The 27,565-nt window shown below is 44.2% G+C and overlaps 1 protein-coding gene across 1 annotated transcript in view; it reads left to right on the forward strand.

Annotated features, from left to right (window-relative positions):
- The first annotated feature begins 4,767 nt into the window (after positions 1–4,767).
- ROBO3 (roundabout guidance receptor 3) overlaps positions 4,768–27,565 on the forward strand; it is a 401,016-nt gene continuing 378,218 nt past the window's right edge. Inside the window, exons 1-2 of the mRNA XM_073584881.1 lie at positions 4,768–5,003; positions 5,133–5,327. Of these exons, the coding sequence (XP_073440982.1) occupies positions 5,165–5,327 (163 nt within the window). The 5' untranslated portion in view covers positions 4,768–5,003; positions 5,133–5,164. The remainder of the gene's footprint in view (positions 5,004–5,132; positions 5,328–27,565) is intronic.

Consider the following 27,565-nt stretch of genomic DNA (forward strand, 5'->3'; position numbering starts at 1 on the left):
CGGTTCGCTATGCCATATCAATGCGTGCCTAAGTCCTGTTCACAGACCTTGTCTCTCACGGTCAGTGCTGGCAGCAGGGGTGACTGTGTCAGCGTTCTCAGCGATGTCAGCGGGGACAGCAGTGTCTGAGCGGTACCCAGTTGGTAGTCTCCTGATGAAGCGCTTTGCCATCCCAAGCTCTGCTCTACTCTGCCCAGTCGCCTCACAGCTGATTTTACCTCACAGGCGTCTCATGCGCTCGACATTCCCGCCTAAGCTGTTTGAATCCTCACGCGCGAACGCCCTCTCAGCTTCACCACCCCCCTTCTCTTGAGTACAGGTTTAAGCTTCCCCCCCCCCCCTGTAATTTAGGTGACAGCCCCGACGGTTCTGGACCCGTTACGGAAGAGACATGCCTAGTTGGTTTCTTCCCCTTACATATACAACGGTATCTGTGTCCTTAGGATGCAAATATAATGGACATATGCCACCAACCTCCTGGGACAGTTGGGGGTTAAGTAATTGCACTTATATAAAAGGGGTCTATAGATTGGTTCATCCTACTCTTATAGGTTTATGATTAGAATTCCAGATCTACGGTGAATACTGAGACATTGTCAGAGCAAAGAGAGCGGACAAAGCACAAGGTAACTATACAACTTTGTACTGTATATAGGTGTATAAAGTATTGTGCAAAAGTTTTAGGCAGATGGAGAAAACATGATGGAAGGTAAAAATACTGTGAAAAAAATGTGTTAATAGTGTATTTATCAATTAACAAAATGCAAAATGAATGAACAAAAGAGAAACCTAATTCTCATCAATATCTGGTGACACACGTTACTTTCAAAACAGCACCAGTACTTCTAGGTACTCAGTCATGTATTTTATGGGATCATAATCCAGAATGAGTAATCAATTATACCAAACAGGTGATAAGAAATCCAAAAAAGAGACCATAAATATAATATGTCAACTTCGAAAAGCAGATGATATAACCAAAGAAAAGGGAAGTCACAGACCAAAATTAAAATATAAATAGTTTTATCAGAATTATTAAAATTACTCCAAAGAAACATAAATTTGCAGAACAAGGCAGAGTGAGCTCCAAGCAACAAATAAATGAAATCAAGTGAACCAGGTATGTATTATAGCACACAATTTAGAAACCAAGGACAAATACCAACTTAGCAAAATACAATACCCATGTGGATGAAAAACTGATATAGGTAAAAGACTGGACTATAAAGCAAGCAGCAATAGCAATAAGAAAGGGTCACAAGATGGTACAAAAAGAAAAGTGCAATGTGAATGTGCTAAAAATGTATACAAACAGGTGATAAGCATCATGAAACACAGTAATAAACTGAAACAGAAACAGCCGTGTAGGAGGCTTACAACTTGACGAAGAACAGTCAAACTGTGCTACTATGGTGAGATTGTGGAAGATAGTTTCATGTTATAGGTCATACACCATGACAAGACTGAGTGAGCACAGCTACAATACATAAGGTAGATATACTGCATCAGCAACATGTGTCCGAGGCAAAAATGTCACATCAGGGTTTAATGACGTGCTGTTCAAGATCTTTCGAAGAAGCACAATAAGTGGGCAACGTTGAGCAACATAGACGCACTGGTCGGCCAAGGAAACTTAGTGCAGCAGAGGAAAGTCACACCATGCTTAATTTCCTTCAAAATCAGACGATGTCCAGCAGTGCCATCAGCTCAGAGCTGGCAGCCAGTGGGACCAGCTACACCATCTCAGAGAAGTCTGATCTTCAAACAAGACCTGGAAACAATGCAAAGTAACTCAACTATACATAAAAACATGGGAACCATCCTGCAAAAAATGTAAGTAGCTGAAACAGAAGCAGTTGGTTCACCAAAAGGCTGTAGAGCAGCACAATAATGAGGGTCTGCAGGAGCAGCGACGCAAAGTTTAGGGTCCTGCAAGTTTGCTGTTACTGCTGAGAAATCCAGGAGATACTTAAACATTATGAAAACCATCAAGGAGGCGTCTGATCGGCTCCAAATTTATTCCGCAATCGGACAATGACCCCCAACATCCAGCCAATGTTATTAAGAATGAGGAGTCTTGGAAGTGACCCACAGAGCCCTGATCTCACATCATCCCATTTGTCTGGGATCAGATGAATGGATAGAAGTACCCTTCATACACAGTGCCTCATACACAGAAGATATGAGGTGACGAGACTAGACGTGATAAAGGCATTGGCTGATCACCAGATACTGATGATGGAGGCGATAGGCGATCAGATACTGATGAGATTCACATTTCTACTTTCTTTATTCACTTTGGGTTTTGTTAATTAATCAAATAAAATATGAACTCGTATTAACTCGTAAAACTTGTGCACAGTTCTAACAATCACCGAGGTCTCTGGAAGAAAAAGCTCTGTATGGCCACGTTTCCTATCAGAGCTGCAGTGAGAGACCATAGATTTCTATACACAGTGTGGGTGTGAAGTCTTCCTCTGACCTCTATGGGCAGCTTTAAGAATTATTTCTTCTGTCCTTTGCATATATTTAAGCAGCTTCATGAAAACCAAAATTAATTATCTGAAATGCTGAAATTAAAGTCACGCTGGATAAACTGATTGCATATTCCAAGCAAATATAGAGGAGGGATGAGAAAAAAAGATGGGATTTTGGCCATGAATATTCAGTGATGGAGCATGATGTTCCCATTATGTTAGAAGAGGGAAAGGTAACTTTCTGCATTTGTGTCAGGGATGGTTTCATGTGAGGAGCTGCGGGCTGGAGATTCCATGTTATAGCAGAGAAGAGGAATTTGCAGCATGGACAGGCCATGTTTTAGCAGAGGAGCGGGCTCTGCAGCCTGGAGAGCCCATGTTAGAGCAGAGGAGAGAGCTCTGCAGCCTGGCGAGCCCATGTTAGAGCAGAGGAGAGAGCTCTGCAGCCTGGCGAGCCCATGTTAGAGCAGAGGAGAGAGCTCTGCAGCCTGGCGAGCCCATGTTAGAGCAGAGGAGAGAGCTCTGCAGCCTGGCGAGCCCATGTTAGAGCAGAGGAGAGAGCTCTGCAGCCTGGCGAGCCCATGTTAGAGCAGAGGAGAGAGCTCTGCAGCCTGGAGTGCCCATGTTAGAGCAGAGGAGAGAGCTCTGCACCCTGGAGAGCCCATGTTAGAGCATAGGAGATATCTCTGCAGCCTGGAGTGCCCATATTAGAGCAGAGGAGATAGCTCTGCAGCCTGGAGAGCCCATATTAGAGCAGAGGAGATAGCTCTGCAGCCTGGAGAGCCCATGTTAGAGCAGAGGAGAGAGCTCTGCAGCCTGGAGAGCCCATGTTAGAGCAGAGGAGAGAGCTCTGCAGCCTGGAGAGCCCATGTTAGAGCAGAGGAGATAGCTCTGCAGCCTGGAGAGCCCATATTAGAGCAGAGGAGATAGCTCTGCAGCCTGGAGAGCCCATATTAGAGCAGAGGAGAGAGCTCTGCACCCTGGAGAGCCCATATTAGAGCAGAGGAGAGAGCTCTGCACCCTGGAGAGCCCATATTAGAGCAGAGGAGAGAGCTCTGCACCCTGGAGAGCCCATGTTAGAGCAGAGGAGATAGCTCTGCAGCCTGGAGAGCCCATATTAGAGCAGAGGAGAGAGCTCTGCAGCCTGGAGAGCCCATATTAGAGCAGAGGAGAGAGCTCTGCACCCTGGAGAGCCCATATTAGAGCAGAGGAGATAGCTCTGCAGCCTGGAGAGCCCATGTTAGAGCAGAGGAGATAGCTCTGCAGCCTGGAGAGCCCATGTTAGAGCAGAGGAGAGAGCTCTGCACCCTGGAGAGCCCATGTTAGAGCAGAGGAGATAGCTCTGCAGCCTGGAGAGCCCATGTTAGAGCAGAGGAGATAGCTCTGCAGCCTGGAGTGCCCATGTTAGAGCAGAGGAGAGAGCTCTGCACCCTGGAGAGCCCATGTTAGAGCAGAGGAGAGAGCTCTGCACCCTGGAGAGCCCATGTTAGAGCAGAGGAGAGAGCTCTGCACCCTGGAGAGCCCATGTTAGAGCAGAGGAGAGAGCTCTGCAGCCTGGAGAGCCCATGTTAGAGCAGAGGAGAGAGCTCTGCAGCCTGGAGAGCCCATGTTAGAGCAGAGGAGAGGCCTCTGCAGCCTGGAGAGCCCATATTAGAGCAGAGGAGAGGCCTCTGCAGCCTGGCGAGCCCATGTTAGAGCAGAGGAGAGAGCTCTGCAGCCTGGAGAGCCCATGTTAGAGCAGAGGAGATAGCTCTGCAGCCTGGAGAGCCCATGTTAGAGCAGAGGAGATAGCTCTGCAGCCTGGAGTGCCCATGTTAGAGCAGAGGAGAGAGCTCTGCACCCTGGAGTGCCCATGTTAGAGCAGAGGAGAGAGCTCTGCAGCCTGGCGAGCCCATGTTAGAGCAGAGGAGAGAGCTCTGCAGCCTGGAGAGCCCATGTTAGAGCAGAGGAGAGGCCTCTGCAGCCTGGAGAGCCCATGTTAGAGCAGAGGAGAGAGCTCTGCAGCCTGGAGAGCCCATGTTAGAGCAGAGGAGAGGCCTCTGCAGCCTGGAGAGCCCATGTTAGAGCAGAGGAGAGCGCTCTGCAGTTTGCACTCATCCAGGCATTTCCATCAGGACTGGCTGTATCGTGTGCATGCCAATCGTGCAGAGCTGCAGGAACTCGTCCTTCTTCTGCAGACCCGTCTCATCTGCAGCACTGCATGGCCAGAAGAGGGGCTGTGTGCCTCCCCCAGGGATCATTATTAATCCAATAATTAAACATATTGGTGCCAGCACCTGGTTTCTGCCTCTCCTATCAGCCCCCAGGGGACCCTCCCTCCGCAGCATCAGTAGAGTCAGTACGGAGGGAGGAGAGAAGAGAGCAGGAGGCTGAAGCTTCGCTCACAGACATCCAAAGTTATTCCGCAGGATTCCTGGCGGATGCCTGGACATGCTGCTATTGAGCAGGAAAAAGGGGGGCTCTTCTCATCCTATAGGTCATATTAACTGGGGGCCCCTCTGTTGGTGATCCATCATCTATAGAAGAGTGAGGAAATCACGACAATCCCTATTCTTTAAAATTTGGGGGAGTTATTGTTTACGAGAAAGTGGGGTGTGCTTTTTTCCCAGCCATAAACCTCCAATAAAGAGGTCCTTTTGTCTCCCTCCCCTACAGATTGCGGAAAAGAGGGGCGCACTGCAGACAACATGCTGCGCTACCTCCTGAAGACCCTCCTGCAGATGAACCTCTTTGCAGACTCGATTCCAGGAGAAAACTCCAATTCCACAGACTTGTTCTACCAATTTAACACCTCGTTTCCCGGCTTCAATGGAACTTTGTTTGATTTCAGCAACCTGACCAGCTTCAACGGTAGGTCGCCTTCTTTGTGGTGTTTGGGGGTGTAAGCATGGGGTACCCCACATCTAGATAAGCATGTGCTTCTTGTCTCCAGATGCTTTATACAACATTAGTAGGAAATTGTGGCAACTATAAGTCAAGATTGTAATAACTGTAGTCACGTGAAATCTGCGTCCACAACCGCGTCTCATAAAGTGTCCAAAAATAAGGTGAAATCTGCTGACTGATGGCGACACGGTGTGACGTACAGGGCTGAAGCTGTCATCAACACTATAGTCCTGTATCCTTGGTGTACAAGTGAGCAGAATGGGTGTTTCCTGCAGTCCTATGTAACACAGTGATAACTCTGATTACAGATAATGTAGTAGATGTCACCTGCAGTCCTATGTAACACCACAGATAACACAGTGATAACTCTCTGATTACAGATAATGTAGTGGATGTCACCTGCAGTCCTATGTAACGCCACAGTCCACAGATAATACAGTGATAACTCTGATTACAGATAATGTAGTGGATGTCACCTGCAGTCCTATGTAACACCACATTCCACAGATAAGGTCTGTTTCACACTTCAGTTTTTTTGTGTCAGTTAAAATCCGCCAAAATGGCGGAAAGTGGATCCATTGCTAACTGATGTGAACGGATGCCACCGGACCGTTTTTTTTTTTTTGACTGATCCGATGAATGAAGAATTTTAAAGGAACCGCAGCCCGGGGAGGAGAGAGAGATTTTTTTTTTTTTTTTAACCAGGCACCAGAACAGATTGAAGGGTTAAATTTCAGGCCAAGTTAAGTCTTTCGGGCATGCGCAGTGTGAAGTGCGGATCCTTCCGCGCGAAAAAACGTTACATGCTCCATTCGGGCATGTCGGCGGACGGCAAAATTTTGGTGGATCCGCAATAAAACGGATCCAACGGATGGCTGTCCGTCAAGATCCGCCGGTAATGCAACTCAATGGGAAAAAAACGGATCCACCAAACAAAATGGCGGATCTTGACTGATGGACAAAAACTGAAGTGTGAAACAGGCCTAATACAGTGATAACTCTGATTACAGATAATGTAGTGATGTCACCTGCAGTCCTATGTAATAACACAGCTATAACTCTCTGATTACGGATAATGTAGATGTCACCTGCAGTCCTGTGTAACACCACAGATAACACAGTGATAACTCTTGAGTACAGATAATGTGGTAGATGTCACCTGCAGTCCTATGCCACACCACAGATAGGAACACAGCTATAACTCTCTGATTACAGATAATGTAGTAGATGTCACCTGCAGTCCTGTGTAACACCACAGATAACAAGTGATAACTCTGAGTACAGATAATGTAGTAGATGTAATTTGCAGTCCTGTGTAACACCACAAATAATACAGTGATAACTCTCTGATTACAGATAATGTAGTGGATGTCACCTGCAGTCCTATGTAATAACACATTTAGGCTATGTACCCATGTATGCAGAAAATTCCTGACTAAAAACCGGACTGCTTCCCAGGAAAAACGCATTTTTTTTCAGCGTTTTTTCCGGAGCATCCACATTTTCATAGAATATAGTTGGAAATGCGTTTTTTCCACAAACTTAATGAACATGCTGCGTTTTTTTCCACGATGCGTTTTTTTTGCGGGAAAAAACGCACCATGTGCACAAAAATTGCGGAATGCATTATAAGAACGGGATGCTTAATGTATGCGTTTTTAAGCGTTTTTGCAGGGAAAAAACGCTTAAAAACGGGAAAAAACGCTTACGTGAGCACACATCCTTATGACTCTTGAGTACAGATAATGTAGATGTCACCTGCAGTCCTATGTAACACCACAGATAACACAGTGATAACTCTGAGTACAGATAATGTAGTAGATGTCACCGGCAGTCCTATGCCACACCACAGATAGGAACACAGCTACAGTGTAACTCTCTGATTACAGATAATGTAGTAGATGTCACCTGCAGTCCTATGTAACACCACAGATAACACAGTGATAACTCTGAGTGCAGATAATGTAGTGTCACCTGCAGTGCTATGCAAGTTTTTCTTTCTACTTCTCTACATGGTAGCACAGGTGAGGGCAGACATTGCCTCACTCTCGCTGGTCACTTTCCTTGGACACTTGTACATGGCGTCGTGCCGTCTCTATCTTGCGATGGCAGAGGATTACTCTACACGATGTAGTGTACATTTCCGCTTTGACGTTTTGCTGCTGTGATCATGTGACTGCCGTATTTGGTGCAGACTTGGCAGCACTCGTTACTGGGATACGTTGTGGTTGCGCTCTGTGTTGCAAAGTCCGGTCTGCACTCACTGATTGCTGTTCCATGAGTTGCATCATCTGGAGGCGTCACGTGTGTTGTCCTGAGCCACGTGTGTCAGCGTGTTGTGGGAGGGACAGGGGAGGAGCAGTAAACTCTTCCCCACCATTATCTCTAGGATGAAACATGCACACGTGCTCTGATTCCGGGATTTATTCTGGTTGTCACGTTGTATCCCTTGACCATTGATTACTTAGGGTTATTTTGTATGTTGGAAGCAGTTTGACATTTTTAGGGTTTGGTTTTGCCTCTTCTGGATCATCAGGACCCAAAAATCTTACATTATTTCATAGACAATTGGTATCAGAATTCCTATATATGAGCCATAACTCTAAGGTGTCTGTGCCTTAGGATGATGCCCCCTGCTCCCGAAATCCACTGCAAGAGGATCCAGCCTTCACCACGGGCAGTAATGTGCCTCAATAGCCCCAACTAGTGGCCACCACATTAAGTGCACCATTCGACCTCAGACATAGTTACCTCTACTACAGCCAACCATTTCTCAAGCTATTACTCCCTGTTATCAGCCATTACTGGGCAAGGAGACTGTAGGACTGGAGACTACAATCTATTACTCCCTGGTATCAGCCATTACTGGGGGAGGAGACTATAGGACAGGAGACTACAATCTGTTACTCCCTGTTATCAGCCATTACTGGGGAGGCGACTGTATATGGGTTGAGGTATTGTCACAGTGGCTGGTTGTTGCTGCTGTTATTAGGGTGTCTTACATCTGCACCCCTCCTTCTCGTCTGTATGAATCCCCCCATCACGCCCGGTCTCTGCAGTTTGTTCGCTGGCTCGGTCCCTTTTCCTATTATCCCATACGTTGACCCCCTCCACCCCTCCTCGTCTCGGACTCGGATGTACGATCTGAGCGTGAAATTAATTTTCTTCCAGTGATTGTGTGGTGGCTGCAGGTGCTCTGTCATCCTCATCTCATCATATATGCAGTGTATTCCCTGTGTCCGTCCAGATCAGACGTATCCCCAAATTTACATTATAACATTCACCAGTAGAAGTATTCCCCAGAAATGATTATTTCTTATTCATTTATTGCTCGTAGTTTTGATTGATTTTTTTAATGCAGTTCACAAGTCCTGTTACTGGCGATGGGGGTTGTAACTGAATGTAAAGCAGATCCCTTCTAATGCTGATAATTCTGCTTCATGATGAGTATACAGAGGGGTCTGAGACGTCCCCGCTGCTTGATAAGGGGGATTATTAAACTCCATAAAGCCCTGACTGATCAGCAATGTGCAATGACATCTTTATGTAGCCTGTTAGTGCCCCCTGCAGGTGAGGATGGGATTACACCCTTTACTGGACTATCCTGTCAGTTCTGGCCTCAGGTTACATGATTTTCCTGTACACAAAGCTACAAACACTGAGTGACATGAGAATTTCCCTGGTAAATCAGCTAGACTACTGCAGTGCAGTGGCTGTTTGGTAGCGCCTCTCTACTGGACCGTGCTGTACTGAATGTTCTGTGTTGCCCATTACCTGCTTCTGGATGAGCCGCACCTTTGGGCACCAGGTGAGGATGGCTCAATATCATTTTACGATTTCTATTCAGACCCTGCAGAAGCTCCTATTCTCTATAAAGTAATAGAATCCGGCAGCTCCATAACTGATTTGGAAGGATGTCCTTTTTCTGTGTTAGTTCTCTGCTTTTATATTATTTACATTCAACATTGTGTTTCTAATTTCAGGTTGAAATAGAAAGACTATAGGTTCGGAATCAATTAGTAACATTAAAGAGAATCTGTCAGGTTTTTGCTACTTAATCTGAAAGCAGCATCATACAGGGGCAGAGAGCCTGAATCCAGCGATGTGTCACTTGCTCAACAGTTTGCTGTAGCTTCAATACAATCAGCGTTTTATCAATAGGAGATTATCACTGCAGGACTAGGTCTCAGTGCTGAGTAGTCAGGCTAATCCGTGAAACTTTCCCCACACACCACTGATTGTCAGCTTGCAGACAAAGTACAGTGAGCACAGAAAGCTGCCAATCAGGAGTGTGGGTGAGGTTATACACAGCTCAGCATTCTTGAGCACTGCTAAATCTACAGCTTAGAAAACAGGGATTCTAGCAAAACTGCAGTAAGCAGACCTGTAAGTGACAAAGCGCTGGAATCAGCCTCTCTTCCCCGACATCATGCTGCTTCAGATTACATAGTAAAAGAAAAGACTGATTCCCTTTAAAGGAATTGTCCAGGACTTCTGAAGGGGCAGAGGGAGGCACGAATAAGCCTTGCTGCAGGCTGCATGACGTTCACTTCATCCACCATCCATAGGTAATGCAAATTTTTATACTTACAATCTAATGTGTCCATCCTCCATATTAATAACATCTATTAAATTAATAACTGCAACTAGACTTATATACAGGGAGAAATGTGACTCCGTTATTTGCACTTGCACCTCAAATGCATTTTGTTTTGTCGTTCTCATCCCATATCTCCTGCTGCTATCCCTCTGATTCCTTGTTACCATGGGCCATCTCTATAATAGGAGAATCTTTGCCCTTTATATAAAAGATACATTGAAAAGATGGCAAACCAAGGAAACTTCTTCCCTTAATTGCCATTCTGAGACAACCTATTTTGATCCATCAAGAGAAATGTGTTACAAATCACATGTACTCGCACTTTATACCTATATTTCATGACTGAGCAATGTTATTACTTCGTACATAGGCCCAGCATCTTAATTTGAGCTATTAGATCCATAATATGATTGTCACTGCATGCATAGGATATTCGCTCTGTAATCCTTCACACAAGAAGCTCCTGTGGTTTTAATTGAGTTATATGTTGTTGTTTCATTTTAAGAATAATTTTGTTAATAAAATACATTATTTTAAAGATTTTTTTCAAGTGGTCACCTATGTTTACCTGTTCCCCTTGTTGTATGGCTTATCCAGGTAACATTTTTTATTTATAACACTGTTTGTGACACCATATTATTTAAGGGACATTTTTTCTTGATCTCATATTCTATCAAAACTGCATCAAGTGGGCCTATAAGTGACAAGTCTGTGGAATCCAGATCAATTCCCCGACATCATACTGCTCTCAGATTACGTAGCAAAAAAACGAATTCCGATTAAAGGGATTGTCCAGGACTTCTGATGTTGATGACCTATGTTATGTATAGGTTATCAATGCAGATCAATGAGGGCTCAGCATCTGGCACCCCCATCTAGTAACTATCAGCAAGTCCTGTGATAGCTGGACATGCAGGGTGGAGCTGGAGCACACCTCTGAACACTGTGCAGTTTGCCATTCTCAGATCTCATTCACTTCAGTAGAAGCTGAGGTGCAGTGCTGAGTATGGCCACAAGGCGGTGTATGGAGCTGTGCAGTTCTTGCTCTGTATAAAGTGCAAGCCGCTGATCGTGGGGGTACAGGGGTCGTATTTACCTTTCCAAAGATATAAACATGCAGATGTCATTTTGCATTGGGTAGATTTTTTGACCCGCCTGACAGGGCAGCGGAGTCCATTTCTGAGGACGTCTATCATTATGTTGAGGGCTCCGTCCACTCTTGTCTTGCCCTTTCCCAACAGAATGAGCCTCGCTTCAATATTTTTTTCTGTCATGTCATCTCTTTATAGGACCTTCAATCCTGTAGCGCTTCCTGTTGGTGACATTTTATATCAGCACAAGTTGCAAACAGATACGGTCATCCTGAAGGGATCGTGCATCATACAGTAAATGTAGTGCGCTGATCTGCAGTCCCATGTAATTTCAGGTGCGCTGGGCTACATCTACACATACCCTGTAATATTAATACTAATGTCATCCTTGGTCCATCATCACTGGTATCGCCTCATGCCTTTACGATCTCTCTACATTTATATTACATTTTTGCCATTCCTCTTCATTTTAACCCTGTCAGGTCCCAGAGTCCGGAGATCGGCACATTCTGATTGTTAATGGCTTCATTAAATCCGGTGTTCACAGCTCAGAGCGGCTGCGGATCTGAGATTAGTTTAGTGAGATGTAAAGTTACTGAGCGGAGCTGTAATTATGTTACCAGCGATCGATGCTCATTCCGAAGACGATCAATCGTATCATTGTGACTGCGGAGAAGTTTGTGTTCTCCGTATATCGAGTTTATATCGACAGCATTTTTTTTGATGTGGCGGCTCCAGACTTTACATTTTAATGTATTCTTCTCTTTTCTCATCAGTAGTGCGAGGCTCGGGCCGACTGTCTCAGCAATGTACTCGCCTTGCACTCTGGCTGTCGGAGTCTCCGGCTGAGGCCACATCCACACATTCAGTATTTGGTCAGTATTTTACATCAGTGTTTATAAGCCAAAACCAGGAGAGGAACAATCGGAGGAAAAGTATAAGAGAAACACATTACCGCTTCTGCATTTATCACCCGCTCCTGGTTCTAAATACTGATTTAAAATACTGACCAAATACTGAACGTGTGAACATGGTCTGAGGCTGTGTTTCATACCGGGGTGCGCGGCGGACTTCGCACCGACCAGTGTAAGCGAGTGATATTCACGACAGTACGCACTTGTCAGGTCCACTGTGCACACAGAACAAGTATCAATGGCACCGAGATCCTGGACACATCCACCAGGTGGACGGAGCGGCACACAGACATGCTTGTAATGGTAGTGTCAACAAACCCAGAGAGTGGAAGAAGGAGAGGCGCCACAGCAGCACAGAGTATTTTTTGGAGTGTGCTGATCTAGATGGCGTTAGTATGACTGGTCCAATCGCACAATGTTGATGGACGGAGTAACAGAAGATCCCATTTAGTTGATGTACGTATTCTCGGCGCCGGACACGCTCGTCCACCCCGTACTCGCATTCTCTCCCTCTTTCTATAGTTACTAGCGGCCTCTGATTTACTAAACCCTTTGTCTCCATCTGTCTGAGCAAAGAGTAGGATCAATATCTATTTCAACTAGTGTAATAAGAAATGTCCAAATCCTGACCTACAGATCAACCCAAAAATCTTTGTACCAGTGCCAAGCGGCAGCCACTCTGTAACCCGGCCTTTAACGAGACTGTTCTGTGGATAGCGCCATGCTTCGGCCTGACCCAGATTAGATGCCCTTTACCGGGCAGAACAATAAACTTCTTCTCTCGTCTTTGTGGGCTGTGGAGAGAAAAAACCTCCGTTACTTTGTATCACTTTGATCGAGATCTTGCCGCTCCAGTGACCTTTTAGGGAACCTTTTCTTTGCAGGCTCAACTGCGGGAAATATTGATTGGCTTTTGTTCCATTCTTTTTATCAGCCACCAGTTTACTCTTTCACTGCAAGATGGTATTACTTCTCCAGCTAGACATAGAGAATAAATAATGAGCTGCCTTTATTGGCATGTGAGGAATATTAATATCTAAGAAGTGCAGCACAATTCAGATAGACAATGACCCAACATATCTGCAGGATCCTTCCCTTTGAGGTACATACCAGGGTCACATGTCCATGTATACTCTGTAATGGAAGCCAATAAATGCACCCAATAGTAGAAGGCTCTCCTAAGACAAAACTTAATCCTGCATACAAAAAGGAGTATTAGAGTCAAATTTAATTAAAATTATAACTTTGACATATCACATCATAATAAAAATAAAAGGAGATGTGTAAACAGGAGGACTCCACACTGCAGACCCCTTAATATTATGTATGCCACCAAGCGCTATACATAAAGACCATGCTAGGTACCATGTACAAATATACAGTCTATACATCAAAGATCTTATAGTAATAGCAAACTAAATCTCATGTTGGGACCGTTGAATCACATAACTAAATCCCTGTAAGAACAAATAGATCTTTGATTCAAAGATGCTCAGCAAATGGTCTCAATAACATAAACACAAATATAGTACTGGTGTTTCAAAAATCATACTAAAGCAACAGCCAAAAGCATGGCATCCAAGTCGCCAGGAAAGTCAAAGGGATCAATGGACACTCATCTATGTATATTTAACCCCTTATCGACCGCCGATACACCTTTTAACGGCGACAGTTAAGGGTACTTATTTATCAGCGCCGCTTTTTAAGGCTAGTTTCACACTAGCGTTTATTTGATGCAGCGCACGGTGCCGCTAAGCCCCGCCCCCTGCCGGCTCCCTGCCCGCCCCATCCGGTCATCGCTGCCTACTATCGCACATGGACGCTTGCGATCTGCGCACCCTATCTTTAGCATAGGGTGCGCAGATCGTGCGCTGGCCGTGCGCTAGTAGGATTTTGGCATGCGCTGCGCACTTTTGAAGCGCGTCGAAATGCAACATGCTGCGTTCGGCACGCATGGCATCGCCCCTCGAGATCTGCCGACACCCGGCAGCAACAGGAGATTTCTCCTATTGGTTCATTTTGATCACTGTGATTGACCCTATCACAGTGATCAAAATAGAAAAAAAAATCAAACCCCCCCCCTTTATCGCCCCCTTAGTTAGGTAAAAATAATAAAATAAAAAAGTATTTCCATTAGGGTTGGGGTTAGGGTTGTGGTGTTTGGGTTATGGTGGTGGTGTGGTTAAGGTTAGGGTTATGGTTGGGATTGGGGTTAGGCCTGTGTTAGGCTTGGAGTTAGAGTTAGGGGGTTTCCACTGTTTAGGTACATCAGGGGGTCTCCAAACGCGACATGGCGCCCGCCATTGATTCCAGCCAATTTTGCGTTCAAAAAGTCAAACGGTGCTCCCTCCCTTCTGAGCCCTGCCATGCGCCCAAACAGTGTCTTTCCCCCACATACGGGTTATTGGTGTACTCAGGAGAAATTCCACAACAAATTTTGTGATCCGTTTTCTCCTTATACCCTTTGTGGAGATTAAAAAAAAGTTTGGTTCCAAAGTAATTATTTTGTGAAAAAAGTAAAATGTTCATTTTTTCCTTCCACATTGCTTTAGTTCTCGTGAAGCACCTGAAGGGTTAATAAACTTCTTGAATGTGGTTTTGTGCACCTTGAGGGGTGCAATTTTTATAATTGTTACTTTTGGGTATTTTCTGTTATGTTGACCCCCCAAAACTCAATTTAAATGTGAGGTGGCCCCTAAAAAATGCTTTTGTAAATTTTGTTGTAAAAATGAGAAATCACTAGTCAACTTTTAACCCTTATAACTTCGTAACAAAAAAAATTGTTTTTAAAATCGTGCTGATGTAAGTAAAGTAGACATGTGGGAAATGTTATATATTAACTATTTGGTGTGATTTGACTTTCTGATTTAAGGGCATAAAAATTAAAACTTTGAAAAATGTTACATTTTCAAAGTTTTTGCCAAATTTCCGTTTTTTCCATAAATAAACACAAGTTATATCGAAGAAATTTTACCACGAACATGAAGTACAATATGTCACGAAAAAACATTCACAGAATCAGTGGGATCAGTTGAAGCATTCCAGAGCTATAACCTCATAAATTGACAGTGGTCAGAATTGTAAAAATTGGCTCATCAAGTACCAAATTGGCTCTGTCACTAAGGGGTTAAGAAAAAAGGACCAGCAGAGTGTCCAAGGTGTACAGAATTCCAAGTGACCAATAAATGTTCACAGGACCATTGGAATAAATATCCAAGTGTGCACAGAGCCAAGTGATTCACGCAGGAGCTAATCGGGAACAAGTAAACACCAAGATGAAAAAACAGTGTATTAAAAGTAAAAAGGTAAACCGTTGCAGTACTCCACCCAAGAAGCACTCCTGACGCGCATTTTGCATTCAAGCTTCTTCCTCAGTAGGAATATACAGTACTGTGAAAAAGTATTCACACCCTTACTGATTTACTATTCTTTTGCATGTTCATCACAAATAAATGTTTCGGATCACCAAACAAATGTAAATATTAGACAGATATAACACAAGTAAACACAAAATGCAGTTTTTCAATTAAGGTATTTATTAAGAGAAAAGAATTTCAAACCTACAGGGCCCTGTGTGAAAAAGTGATTGCCCCATACACCTAATAACTGTTTGTGCTGCCTTTAAGGGTGTGTGCAGACGCTGCGGAATCCACTGCGGATTAATCTGCACGGATTTTGCAAAAACCGCAGATAAAACCGCAGGTCAAAAGACCTGCGGTTTAGCCTGCGGTTTGGTCCTGCGGTTTCACCATCTCCACAATGGTGGAGATAAGAAACCGCTGCGGATTCCGCAGAAAGAATTGACATGTCAATTCTTTCTGCGGTTTCAAAACCGCAGGAAAACCGCGCGGATTTATCCGCACCGTCTACACAGCGGTTTTTGGTTACCATTCATTTGAATGGTACTGTACACCGCAGCTAAAACTGCTGCGGGTCTGCAGCGGCCAGAACCGCAGCGGAATCCGCAGAGTGTGCACATACCCTAACAGCAACAAACTGCAATCAAGCGTTTGCTATAACTGGCAATGAAGCTTCTACAACTCTCTGGAGGAATTTTGGCCACTCATATTTGCAAAATATGTAATTCAGCCACATTGGAGGGTTTTTGAACATGAACCACCTTTTAGGCTATGTGCCCACATATGCAGAAAATTTCTGCTTCAAAACCAGACTCCTTCCTAGAAAACGCGTGTTTTATTTCTGCACGTTTTTGCAAAAAAAAGTGCGTTTTTGATGTGTGTTTTTTCCACGCGTCTTTTGACTCATAGAAAATAGCTACAAACGCGGACTTTTCCGCAAAATTAATGAGCATGCTGCGTTTTTTACCGCTAAGCGTTTTTTGCGTGGAAAAAAACGCATCCATGTGCACAAAAAGTGTGGAATTCATTTCAAATGAATAGGATGCTTCTTGTATGCGTTTTTGAAGCGTTTTGACTGGGACAAACACTTCAAAAACGCTTACGTGGGCACATAGCCTTAAGGTCATGCCACAGCATCTCAATCGGAATAAGGTCAGGACATTGACTAGGTCACTCCAAAGTCTTAATTTTGCTTTTCTTAAGCCATTCAGAGGTGGACTTGCTGATGTGTTTTGGATCCTTGTCCTGCTGCATAACCCATGTGCGCTTCAACTTGAGGTCATAAACAAATGGCCATACATTCTCCTTCAGGATTTTTTGGTAGACAGCAGAATTCATGGTCCCATTTACCTCAGCAAGTCTTCCGTTACAGTCATGACTGGGTCGAGCGGACAGTTATGTCTATCCGTGGCACACGTGGATTTGTAGACCCACTGTGCCACAAGGCCGGGCCTACCCAGGAAGGGGTGTAACTAAGCGACTACCTTGGACCTCGGTGTTCACTGGAGCCGTTAGTGGTGAGGGCAGGCTTGTGTGGCAGGTAGCCGCCAAATACCATTCCTGGGCAGAACATGGTACTGCAGCTGCTGCCCCAGGGGTCATGTATGTTAACACTACTTTATGGCTAAATTCAGATGCCAGTCTAGGGTTCAAGATCAGGGTTAGGCCACTCATGGACCGTGGGGAAAGTCTACATGCACTGGCCGCACTGGGATGAGGGGACTTCGGGAACAGCACTGGCTCTCTGGAACCAGGGGACAATGTTCAGGAACTGGCTGCTCCAGGACCAGGGGACAAGGTTCAGGGACTAGCTGCCCTGGGACCAGCTGATGAGGTTTACACCTGGCCACTTTGTGACCACAAGATGAGGTTCAGACCTTGGCCGCTCTCAGACCTGGGGACAAGGTTCAGGCCCTGTTCCTTATCTGAAATTCTGTGTTACTTTTACAGCAGACATAATGAGACATACACCTTATAAAATGTTCAACTTTTGTCTCATCAGTCCACAGTATTCTCCCAAAAGTCTTGAGAAACATCAAGGTGTATTATAATAGTTATATTCTTGTACATTGGAGCAGTATTATAGTAGTTATGTTCTTGTACATAGGGGGCAGTATTATAGTAGTTATATTCTTGTACATAGGGGCAGTATTATAGTGGTTATATTCTTGTACATAGGGGGCAGTATTATAGTAGTTATATTCTTGTACATAGGGAGCAGTATTATAGCAGTTATATTCTTGTACATAGAAGCAGTATTATAGTAGTTATATTCTTGTACATAGGGGCAGTATTATAGCAGTTATATTCTTGCACATAGGAGCAGTATTATAGTAGTTATATTCTTACACATAGGAGCAGTATTATAGTAGTTATATTCTTGTACATAGGGGGCAGTATTATAGCAGTTATATTCTTGTACATAGAAGCAGTATTATAGTAGTTATATTCTTGTACATAGGGGCAGTATTATAGTAGTTATATTCTTGTACATAGAGGCAGTATTATAGCAGTTATATTCTTGTACATAGGAGCAGTATTATAGTAGTTATATTCTTGTACATAGGGGCAGTATTATAGCAGTTATATTCTTGTACATAGGGGCAGTATTATAGCAGTTATATTCTTGCACATAGGAGCAGTATTATAGTAGTTATATTCTTACACATAGGAGCAGTATTATAGTAGTTATATTCTTGTACATAGGGGGCAGTATTATAGTAGTTATATTCTTGTACATAGGAGCAGTATTATAGTAGTTATATTCTTGTACATATTGGCAGTATTATAGTGGTTATATTCTTGTACATAGGGGCAGTATTATAGTAGTTATATTCTTGTACATAGGGGCAGTATTATAGCAGTTATATTCTTGTACATAGGAGCAGTATTATAGTAGTTATATTCTTGTACATAGGAGCAGTATTATAGTGTAGTTATTTTCAGGCACAGAGGGCGATAGTGAGCAGATATGATAGTCTCCACGTTTGTATGAATTTTGTTCCTATGGCTTTATAGATGGTTCCTTCAGAGTTAGAACTTATACAGACAGTGATTTTTCTAGTGTGAGTAAAATGGTCAGTGTTTTATCACGTTTTCTCTGATGGAAAAAACACTTCTATGAAGCACTGTGTGTAAATCGGGCAGTGCACAGATGGCATCATAGTGGTGTTCGATTCTTTTCACTGACCCATTGCATTGATAAGTTTGATATGACACTTGAATAAATACTGGATATTTATTTGTCCTTTTGTGTAGATATGTGAACAGTCCTATAGACATCTGTACGACTGCTTTCTGTGAAAACCCCCCAGAGAGATATTTGTGAAAACTAACGTCTGAATCAGGCCTTAGAAAAGGGTTTCCTTGACTCCTTGACTTGCATTGTTGATGTTCTTGTCAGTGACTTCTCTTTTGTTTCTTGCTGTAGATTTACTAGATATTATTCCAAAGACTTTCTGATATGCCTGTTTAGTGGCCAGTGTGAACGTGCGCTTACATGCTGCATGCGCACTAGTTTATATTCCAGTTCATCTCTTTAGGTTTTTTGTCTTTTATGGAGATTGTGTTTTTTTTTACCAATAATTTTTTTTTATAGAATTTCCTGTGTTTCCAGATCTGTAATGGAATCTGTGTCATTTGCTTTCTTGTGCTTCCCTTGGTTCATCACATTATGCCGGGCTGCGTGGCGACATTTACACTTCACTTATTGCCCTTTGATTGAAATAAAATGACTACTTTGTGAGAAAGATACGCGGCGTCTCGCTTGTTTACCGATCGGAGATTTTCAGCCGCTGATTATGGCAATTGTCATTGAAATGAGCTGCAGCAATCATCTGTGGCTGGAGGGCCCTTGTGATCAGCCCTCGCTGGCGGACGGGACGGGTGGAATTGGGCGCTGTCACTTTGCTAGATTGACTCCAATCTAATGAACACGCCATAGTGAGTCAGTAAATCCATGGTAATGACCTCCTCCCGATCATCACAATGTACACATCCAAGAGCTGATTAGTGTATTGTTACTCAAGATTTACATTTACCAATGAATGTCACCCCATAAATTACCGGTGATCCCCCCCCACTTGTTAAACCCCTATAAGGCAGCTGTTGGGGCCCTAAGCTTGCAGATTTCCAATCCCACTGTCACTTACACTTGTCTGCATTGTAGATGTGTAGATCACTAGATCCAACTGATGTCGTAATTCTGATACCTTTGTAGGTTCAGGTGACTGACCCCTGACTTAGGGTACCGTTACACTAAGCGATGCACCAGCGATCCCGACAACGATATGGATCGCTGGTGCATCGCTAAGTGGTCGCTAGTGAGCTGCCACACAGGCAGATCTCACCAGCGACATAGTAGCGGTCGGGGGTCGCTACTTACCTGTCAGACGCTGCGATCCTGATGTCCTCCTGCCCACGTCCACGCGTCGCTCGTCGGCACCACAGGAAGCCCAGCAGGATGCGCCCGACGAGAAATGGTCCAGGACGTTCTCGCGCGATCAGCGATAACCAGCGGGGGAGCCGGTTGGAGGTAAGTATCAGACATAGCGATATCGCTAGCAATATCGCTGCTGCATCACAAAACCAGTGACGTTACAGCGATATTGCTAGTGATCTCGCTGTGTGTAATGGGGGCTTTACAATGGGGTCTCTTATGTTCTGTCAAATGTGCCAGTATTTGCAGTTCTGTCTACATCTTCTATTTTGTAATTCATCTATGTTCACACTGACACATTTTCGGGAAGTTTCTGGTGAAGAACATGTGTAAAGTGTGAAAAATCGCTACAAGATGCTTTAATAAAAGTATTGAAAAGGTTTCTGGACTGATTCTGTCCAGCAAGAAGAGATCACACGGAGTCTCCTCAATATGGCTGTATGCCTTATGGACCTGAAACAGCTCAAAGCGCAAATCCATGGAGAAAAATTCCAGTGTCCCCAAGGCAGAAGCAGACCCTTTTTCTGTTATTTGTGGTATGTTACACATTTAGTTTCTTCAGTTGTCAGTCTAGGGTGTCAGAGCTTGTTCTGAAGCATGATGCCCCCTGGTGGGGATGTGGGTATAACACATATTCTAATGGCAGCAGTTTGGATCACCTCTAATTTTCTTCAGTTGTTATAATTGCGCGTTTGTGATTCTTTCCCATCTTTATAAATCCATTATGATTGGTAGAACTAGATGTGGGTGTATGCTTTCTGGGCTCTTGACCTGAGGATATGAATTTCCTAGCATTGCAGTCAGGAGGGTGTTTTATATGTCTCACTAATTAAGCTGTAAGTGAAGCTATAAGAGTCCATGAGATAGATGAACACAGAGCAGTAATGAGAGTCTTGCCCCCTGGAGATCTGTAGGAAGTGACTGATGATGGCCATCTGCTATCATCGGCTCCCTGCATCCAGCAGTATAGGAAAATGTACGGTACATCAGAAAGACCCTATGTACACTTACACCGGGGCTTCATCACATGGGGAGGGACATGCTGTATTCATTGCATTGTAAGAGCTGCCATTACTCAAAGGTAAGGAGGGCAATCGCTTTATGTCCTATACGGATAAACACCATGTTAGCAGCCCAGAAGTAGAACCACCATTCTTCATAGGTTGTGTCTAGGGATAATGGGGTGGTCCAGGACTTGCTTATTGATGATAGGTCATCAGTATCAGATTGTGGGGGGCTGCCATTCTGCACCCCCACCGATCAGCTGTTTGTAGCCTGGATGTACGCAGTTCATGGACCTTCATCAGCTTTGTATACAGCTTCTATTACGGTTCCCTCACACCTGCCTATATAAACTTTCTAAAATTCTCAGCCAGAAAAGTTGTCAAGTGTCGTGTTTTTTTTTTTGTCACCTAGCATTCGTATGTCATCTGTATGACATGCGTATGCAATGCCTTTTTAACTTCAGCTTTTATATACTATAATTATCTATGTAACTTTAGGCTAGTTTGCAAACTAATAAAGCAACTTATATACAAATATAGATAGGATAAATGTCCTATAGATATTTAATGTCACAAGCGCTTAGATCCCCTCTCCCGAGTTCTTGGTGCCGAGGTCTACATCTGCGCATTCGCTGCCCCCAGCGGCCATTTTCCCGGAGTTCACCATATAGAAAACCATGGAACTGGCCTGTCACAAAATGTCGGCAGAGACACCCGCAGCAGCGCGCCGCACATCGGAACACCCACTCATCCCAGCCTCCTCCAGCAGCGACCCTGGGACCCCGCTTCACCATAGCCACCACCCCCGGTTAGCAATATGATGCATGGATCATAAGAGGCACCACCCTTTTTGTTAAATTAAAAATTGTTTTCCTATTTTTATCCAGAAAATTTGGGGTGCATCTTATAATCCGGAGTGTCTTATCTGAAAAATACGGTATTTGATCCCTTCCTGATTTTGTAAATTTGCTCACTGACAAAGACATGAACAGTCTATAATTTTAAGGGTAGGTTCACTTTAACATTGAGAGATAAAAAAAAACAACAAAAAACAGAAAATCACATTGTATAAATTTGCCGTATATACTCGTGAATAAGCTGACATTTTCAGCCCATTTTTTTGGGCTGAAAGTCTCCCTCTCTGCTTATACACGGGTCATATACCTGGGTGTCGGGGGAGCGGGGGTGTCAGAGATCACAATTACCCCCCCTGGTGTGGTCTCTGCAGTCCCCCCCCTTCTCCATGGTCTCCCTTCCTGCCTTCTGCGGTCACGTAGTACCGCTCATTAAACTCATGAATATGCGCATATCTATAATAATAAATGCCCTAAGCAACTTCCAGTTGTAACCGGTGACGTCACCGCACACCTCTTTACATGTTAACCCTCAACACACACACTCCACTCACCTTTCACCATCTCCACTCACGTCCACTCACTCTTTCACTCCACATACGACCCTTTCTCTCACTCCGTCTCTCATACTCACGCCGTCATCACCGCTGATCCACGATCCCCGACATCATCTTCCGCCGGCGCCATCCTGGATCCAGACGTCCTCCACGCCGGCGACATGTTCTTGCGGCGACGCCATTTTGGATCGGCGAAATCCCGCGATAGTCAAGATGGCGTCGCCGCAAGAACATGTCGCCAGAGAGGACGACGTCGGGATCCAAAATGGCGTCGGCGAAAACTCGCGAGATTTCGCCAACGCCATTTTGGATCCCGACGTCGTCCACGCCGGCGACATGTTCTTGCGGCGACGCCATTTTGGATTGGCGAAATCCCGCGATAGTCAAGATGGCGTCGCCGCAAGAACATGTCGCCGGCGAGGACGACGTCGGGATCCAAAATGGCGTCGGCGAAAACTAGCGAGATTTCGTCGACGCCATTTTGGATCCCGACGTCGTCCACTCCGGCGACGCCATCTTGACTATCGCGGGATTTCACGATACTCAAGATGGCGTCGCCGCAAGAACATGTCGCCGGCGTGGACAACGTCTGGATCCAGGATGGCGCCGGCGGAAGAAGATGTCGGGGATCGTGGAGCAGCGGCGATGACGGCGTGAGTATGAGAGACGGAGTGAGAGAAGGGATCGTATGTGGAGTGAAAGAGTGAGTGGAGATGGTGAAAGGTGAGAGGAGTGTGTGTTGAGGAGTGTGTGTGTTGAGGGTTAACATGGCAAGAGGTGTGATGCTATCGCATCCTCCCGATGCGATAGCATCGGCCATAATCTAGTTCATGAATATAATGAGTGGTATCATGTGACCGCTGAAGGCAGGAAGGGAGACTGTGGAGAAGCGGGGCTGCAGAGACCGCGGCAGGAGGAGGTAAGTATAGCGATATTCACCTGTCCCCGGTCCATCGCTGCTCACCGCCGTCTCCTGTGTCAGTGACATTTAGGCAGCAGGGGGCGCGATGACATGGTTAGTGCGCGCTGCGCCCTCTGCTGGCTGAACAGTCAAGTACACAGGAAGCAACAGACAGCGGTGAGCAGCGTGGACCCCGGACAGGTGAGTATCTCAGGTGCCGGATACTGAGCAGGAGAGGTGAATATGTTTTTTTTTTTTTTGCAGCAGCCGCATATGAGGGCATAATATATGGAGCATCTTATGGGGTCAGCATATGGGGGCATATTCTATGGGGCAGCACATGGGGGCATATTCTGTGGAGCAGCATATGGGGCATATCCTATGGGGCAGCATATGGGGGCATAGTCTATGGGGCAGCATATGGGGCATAATCTATGGAGCAGTATTTGGGGGCATAATCTATGGAACAGCATATGGGGGCATAGTCTATGGGGCAGCATATAAGGGCATAATCTATGGAGCAGCATATGGGACATAATCTATGGAGCAGCATATGGGGGCATAATCTATGGTGCATCATATGGGGGCATACTCTATGGAGCATCTTATGGGGGCATACTCTATGGAGCATCTTATGGGGCCATAACCTTTATAAAGCATTATATGGGGCAGATTATTCTATGGAGCATCTTATGGGGGCATTATTAACCTTTGTGCAGCATTATATGGGGTGTATTTTGTATGGAACATCTTATGGGGCCCATCATGAACTGTATGGAGAATTATATGGGGCTACTGATTCAATATGGATATTCAAAAATATTTAACCTGCTGATGTCTCAATTTTACTTTTATTGGTATCTATTTTTATTTTTTAAATTTACCAGTAGCTGCTGCATTTTCCACCCTAGGCTTATATGCGAGTCAATAAGTTTCCCCAGTTTTTTGTGGCAAAATTAGGGGGGTCGGCTTATACACGAGTATATACGTATTTGCATTTTGCAGTGATTAAATACTTGGGTCCCAAAAAAATGAGAAAGGTATTCAAGGAGTGATACCTTTATTGGCTAACCAGAAAAATTATATTTGCAAGCTTTCAGGGCTCAGAAGACCCTTCATCAGGCTACATTACAAGTGAATTACTGAGAAGAGACAGCAACATTTAAATAGGAATTACAACAGGACATGAGGTAATACAGGCCAAGGAAATCAAATTAAGGATTTTGTTACATATGCAGATGAGGTCCAAGTGTTTTATTAGAGATCTGAAGACTTTCTTGTGGAGGTGTGAACTGTGTCCATGTAATGAGTCATGAATCCAGGTGTCAAATTGAGTCCTATGGTTAGAGATTGAAACATATTTATAAATTTGAACTCCCAGATTTTTCTTTCTCTGTCACTACTAAAATGACCTTTCAATATTAGGACGTTTAGATCTGCCAAGATGTGTCCAGGTCTAGAGACGTGTATCCCTACAGGTGTGTCCTGCTCATTTTTAATAGTGTCTATGCAGATTCATCCTTGTTTGTAGTTTTTGCTTAGTTTCCCCTATGTATGTCCCTGCATTGCACCTTGTACATTGTATCATGTGCAGTACATTGGAGGATGTACATGAAAAAGAGTCCATGATCTTACAGTCCTGATTTGTGTTGGGTATGGGGACTTTATCTGTTGGTGATATGTGGGTGCAGGTTTTGCGACAGATCATCTGAGAGACTGCGGAATCACCTCATTGGATTTTTCTACTACAAAAAGGGCAATATCCAAAAAGAAATACATTTTCTACAAGACACAATACAAGGACCTGGTTCATGTCTAATCAAGGATTTTTACAACAAATTACAATACCACCTAATCATCATCAACAAGAAGAAGAAACTCAACAGACACAGGAGGAAAACAGGTCTCAATGTAGCGGAAGGTTATCCAAATATACACAATAATTTTAATACATCATCATCTGTTGTGAACCTCTCACAGTATGAGCCAAACATGGCAGAAATGTAGGTTCTATCAAAGGATCTAACATTCTGTCCCACTAAACAGCTTGACACAGCTCAATTCTGAAGTGATATTGAGGAATTCTTCTGCAGGTTAAGGCTAAAAGAATTCTTCCAGGACCACACAGATAATACATCACAAATCAGTGAGAAAGACACCAGAAAAGAAAAAGAGGACAAACTGGACCCCACAACCTTGGCACAACCAAACGCTGGACCATTACATAGACTGTTTCTGCAAAAAAGTAAAATCCGACATTTTGGACAAACCCCTCAAAGTACCACACAATATCAGCAGAGAGGAAAGAAGAGCCATAAAATCCTTATAAAAAAAATGACAATATCATCATTAAACCAGCAGATAACAGAGGAGCTGTAGTAATTATGAATATGTCAGATTACATCCAGGAAGCACACAGACAGCTCCTGGACAAAAAATACTATACCACCCTTCAGGAATATCCCACCAAAAAAAACAGAGGAATTAACAAAGATTATCTGTGGGTTCGAATCTATGTCATCCTCCCTACTGGACCTAATAACAGACAACCCCCAAATAGGTACCTTGTACATGTTACCTAAAATACACAAAGAAGGTAACCCAGGGAGGTCCATCATCTCTGGTATTGGGACATTAACTGAGAATATCTCTATATCTCTGGCTGGGTGGAGAACATTTTAAAACCCTTGGTGAAGCAAACACCCAGCTACATCCAGGACACTACAGACATTCTCTGTAAATTGTCAGCCCTGGGTCCACTCCCAGAGGATACAATATTAGCCACTATGGATGTAGAGTCCCTATACTTTAACAGTCCTCACAAAGATGGGATTGCTGCATGCAAATATTTTCTCAAAAAAAACAATCTGGCCACGGAACCAGCCTTTCAATTCATCAGGTTTGTGCTCCTACATAACTAACTATTTTTCCTTTGGAAACAATATATACCAACAGTATATAGGTAGGGCCATGGGAAGCAAAATGTCACCACAATATGCTAACCTGATATGGCTAAACTAGAACAAGACTTTTTGGCATCCTGCACTATCAAACCTCTAGCATACTTCCGCTACATTGACCTACTAATAATCTGGAAAGGCTCAGAAGAGGACTTGATTACCTTCCACAAAAACTTCAACAAATTCCACCCAACCATCAAGCTCACACTCAACTTTTCAAAGTCCCAATTCCATTTTCTAGACACGACCATATACATCAAAGACAATACCGTACAAACTACTATTTACCATAAACCCACAGGACATCCGGCATACCTGAGATGGAACAGCTTTCATCCAAGACACACAAATCAATAATCTACAGTCGCTCTAAGGTACATTCGGATTTGTTCAGACAATGAGGATAGAAAACTCCACCTACTATCACTTAGGAAAACATTCCTACAACAAGGGTATCATCCACTTGTAATTGATGAACAGATCCACAGAGCTACAAGGATACCAAAAAGCAGCCTCCTGGATTACAAACAGAAGGACAACATCAGGGTGCCCCTTATGGTCACTTACAACCCTCACATGAACATTTTAAGGAAAATTGGCGCTGACCTCCAACCCATATTCCGGAGATCAGACTGAAAGCAATATTCCCAGAACTGCCACTGCTCTCCTACAAACAGCCTCCCAACTTAAGGAATATCCTTGTCAGAAGTGCCCTCGCAGCACCATCAGAGACAGGCACAGTCCCCTGTAACAGTAAGAAATGCAAAACCTGCACCCACAAATCACCAACAGATAAAGTCCCCATACCCAACACAAATCAGGACTATAAGATCATGGACTCTTTTTCATGTACATCCTCCAATGTACTGTACATGATGTGGGACGCCCTCACACCTAGGGCTGTGTGGTACTTGGTACCGGGCCCGAAGAGCTTCAATGGGAGATGTCACGGCAGCTGGGACCTGGCCCGTGGCCCTGGGCGCCCATTGTAAAAGGAGAATGTTCAGTGTGCTTATGGTAGTGAGAGTTTATAAGTGATTCATGACGCCACCTGTGGTATTCGGCAATAGAGATGTAAGCCGACGCTGCAGACAGATCCTCTGGGACAGATGCTGTGGTGCAGCAGTGATGTTATAGCCCTCCACAGACAGGGCTGTACAGAGTCGGACTGGAACACCTTGGGCCCACCAGAGAAAATCATTCTTGGGGCCCACTATGTAGCTGCATAGAGTTAAATACCAGACCACCAATTATGCGGTAAAACACGCTAATATCCGGGTATAATATAAGGTTGTACATGTCTTAATTATGTAGCAGGAGTTGGGGTAGCCCCCTCATAGAATATAAAGCAGCCCCCTCACATAGTATAATACAGCCATCTCATAGAATATAATGCAGCCATCTCATAGAATATAATACTGCCCCCCTCATAGGGTATAATGCTGCCCCCCTCATAGGTTATAATGCACCCCCTCATAGGTTATAATGCACCCCCTCATAGGGTATAATACTGCCCCCCTCATA

The sequence above is a fragment of the Dendrobates tinctorius genome, unplaced genomic scaffold, assembly GCF_039654945.1.
Source record: "Dendrobates tinctorius isolate UK_male_01 unplaced genomic scaffold, ASM3965494v1 ptg000086l, whole genome shotgun sequence".
NCBI lineage: Eukaryota > Metazoa > Chordata > Amphibia > Anura > Dendrobatidae > Dendrobates > Dendrobates tinctorius.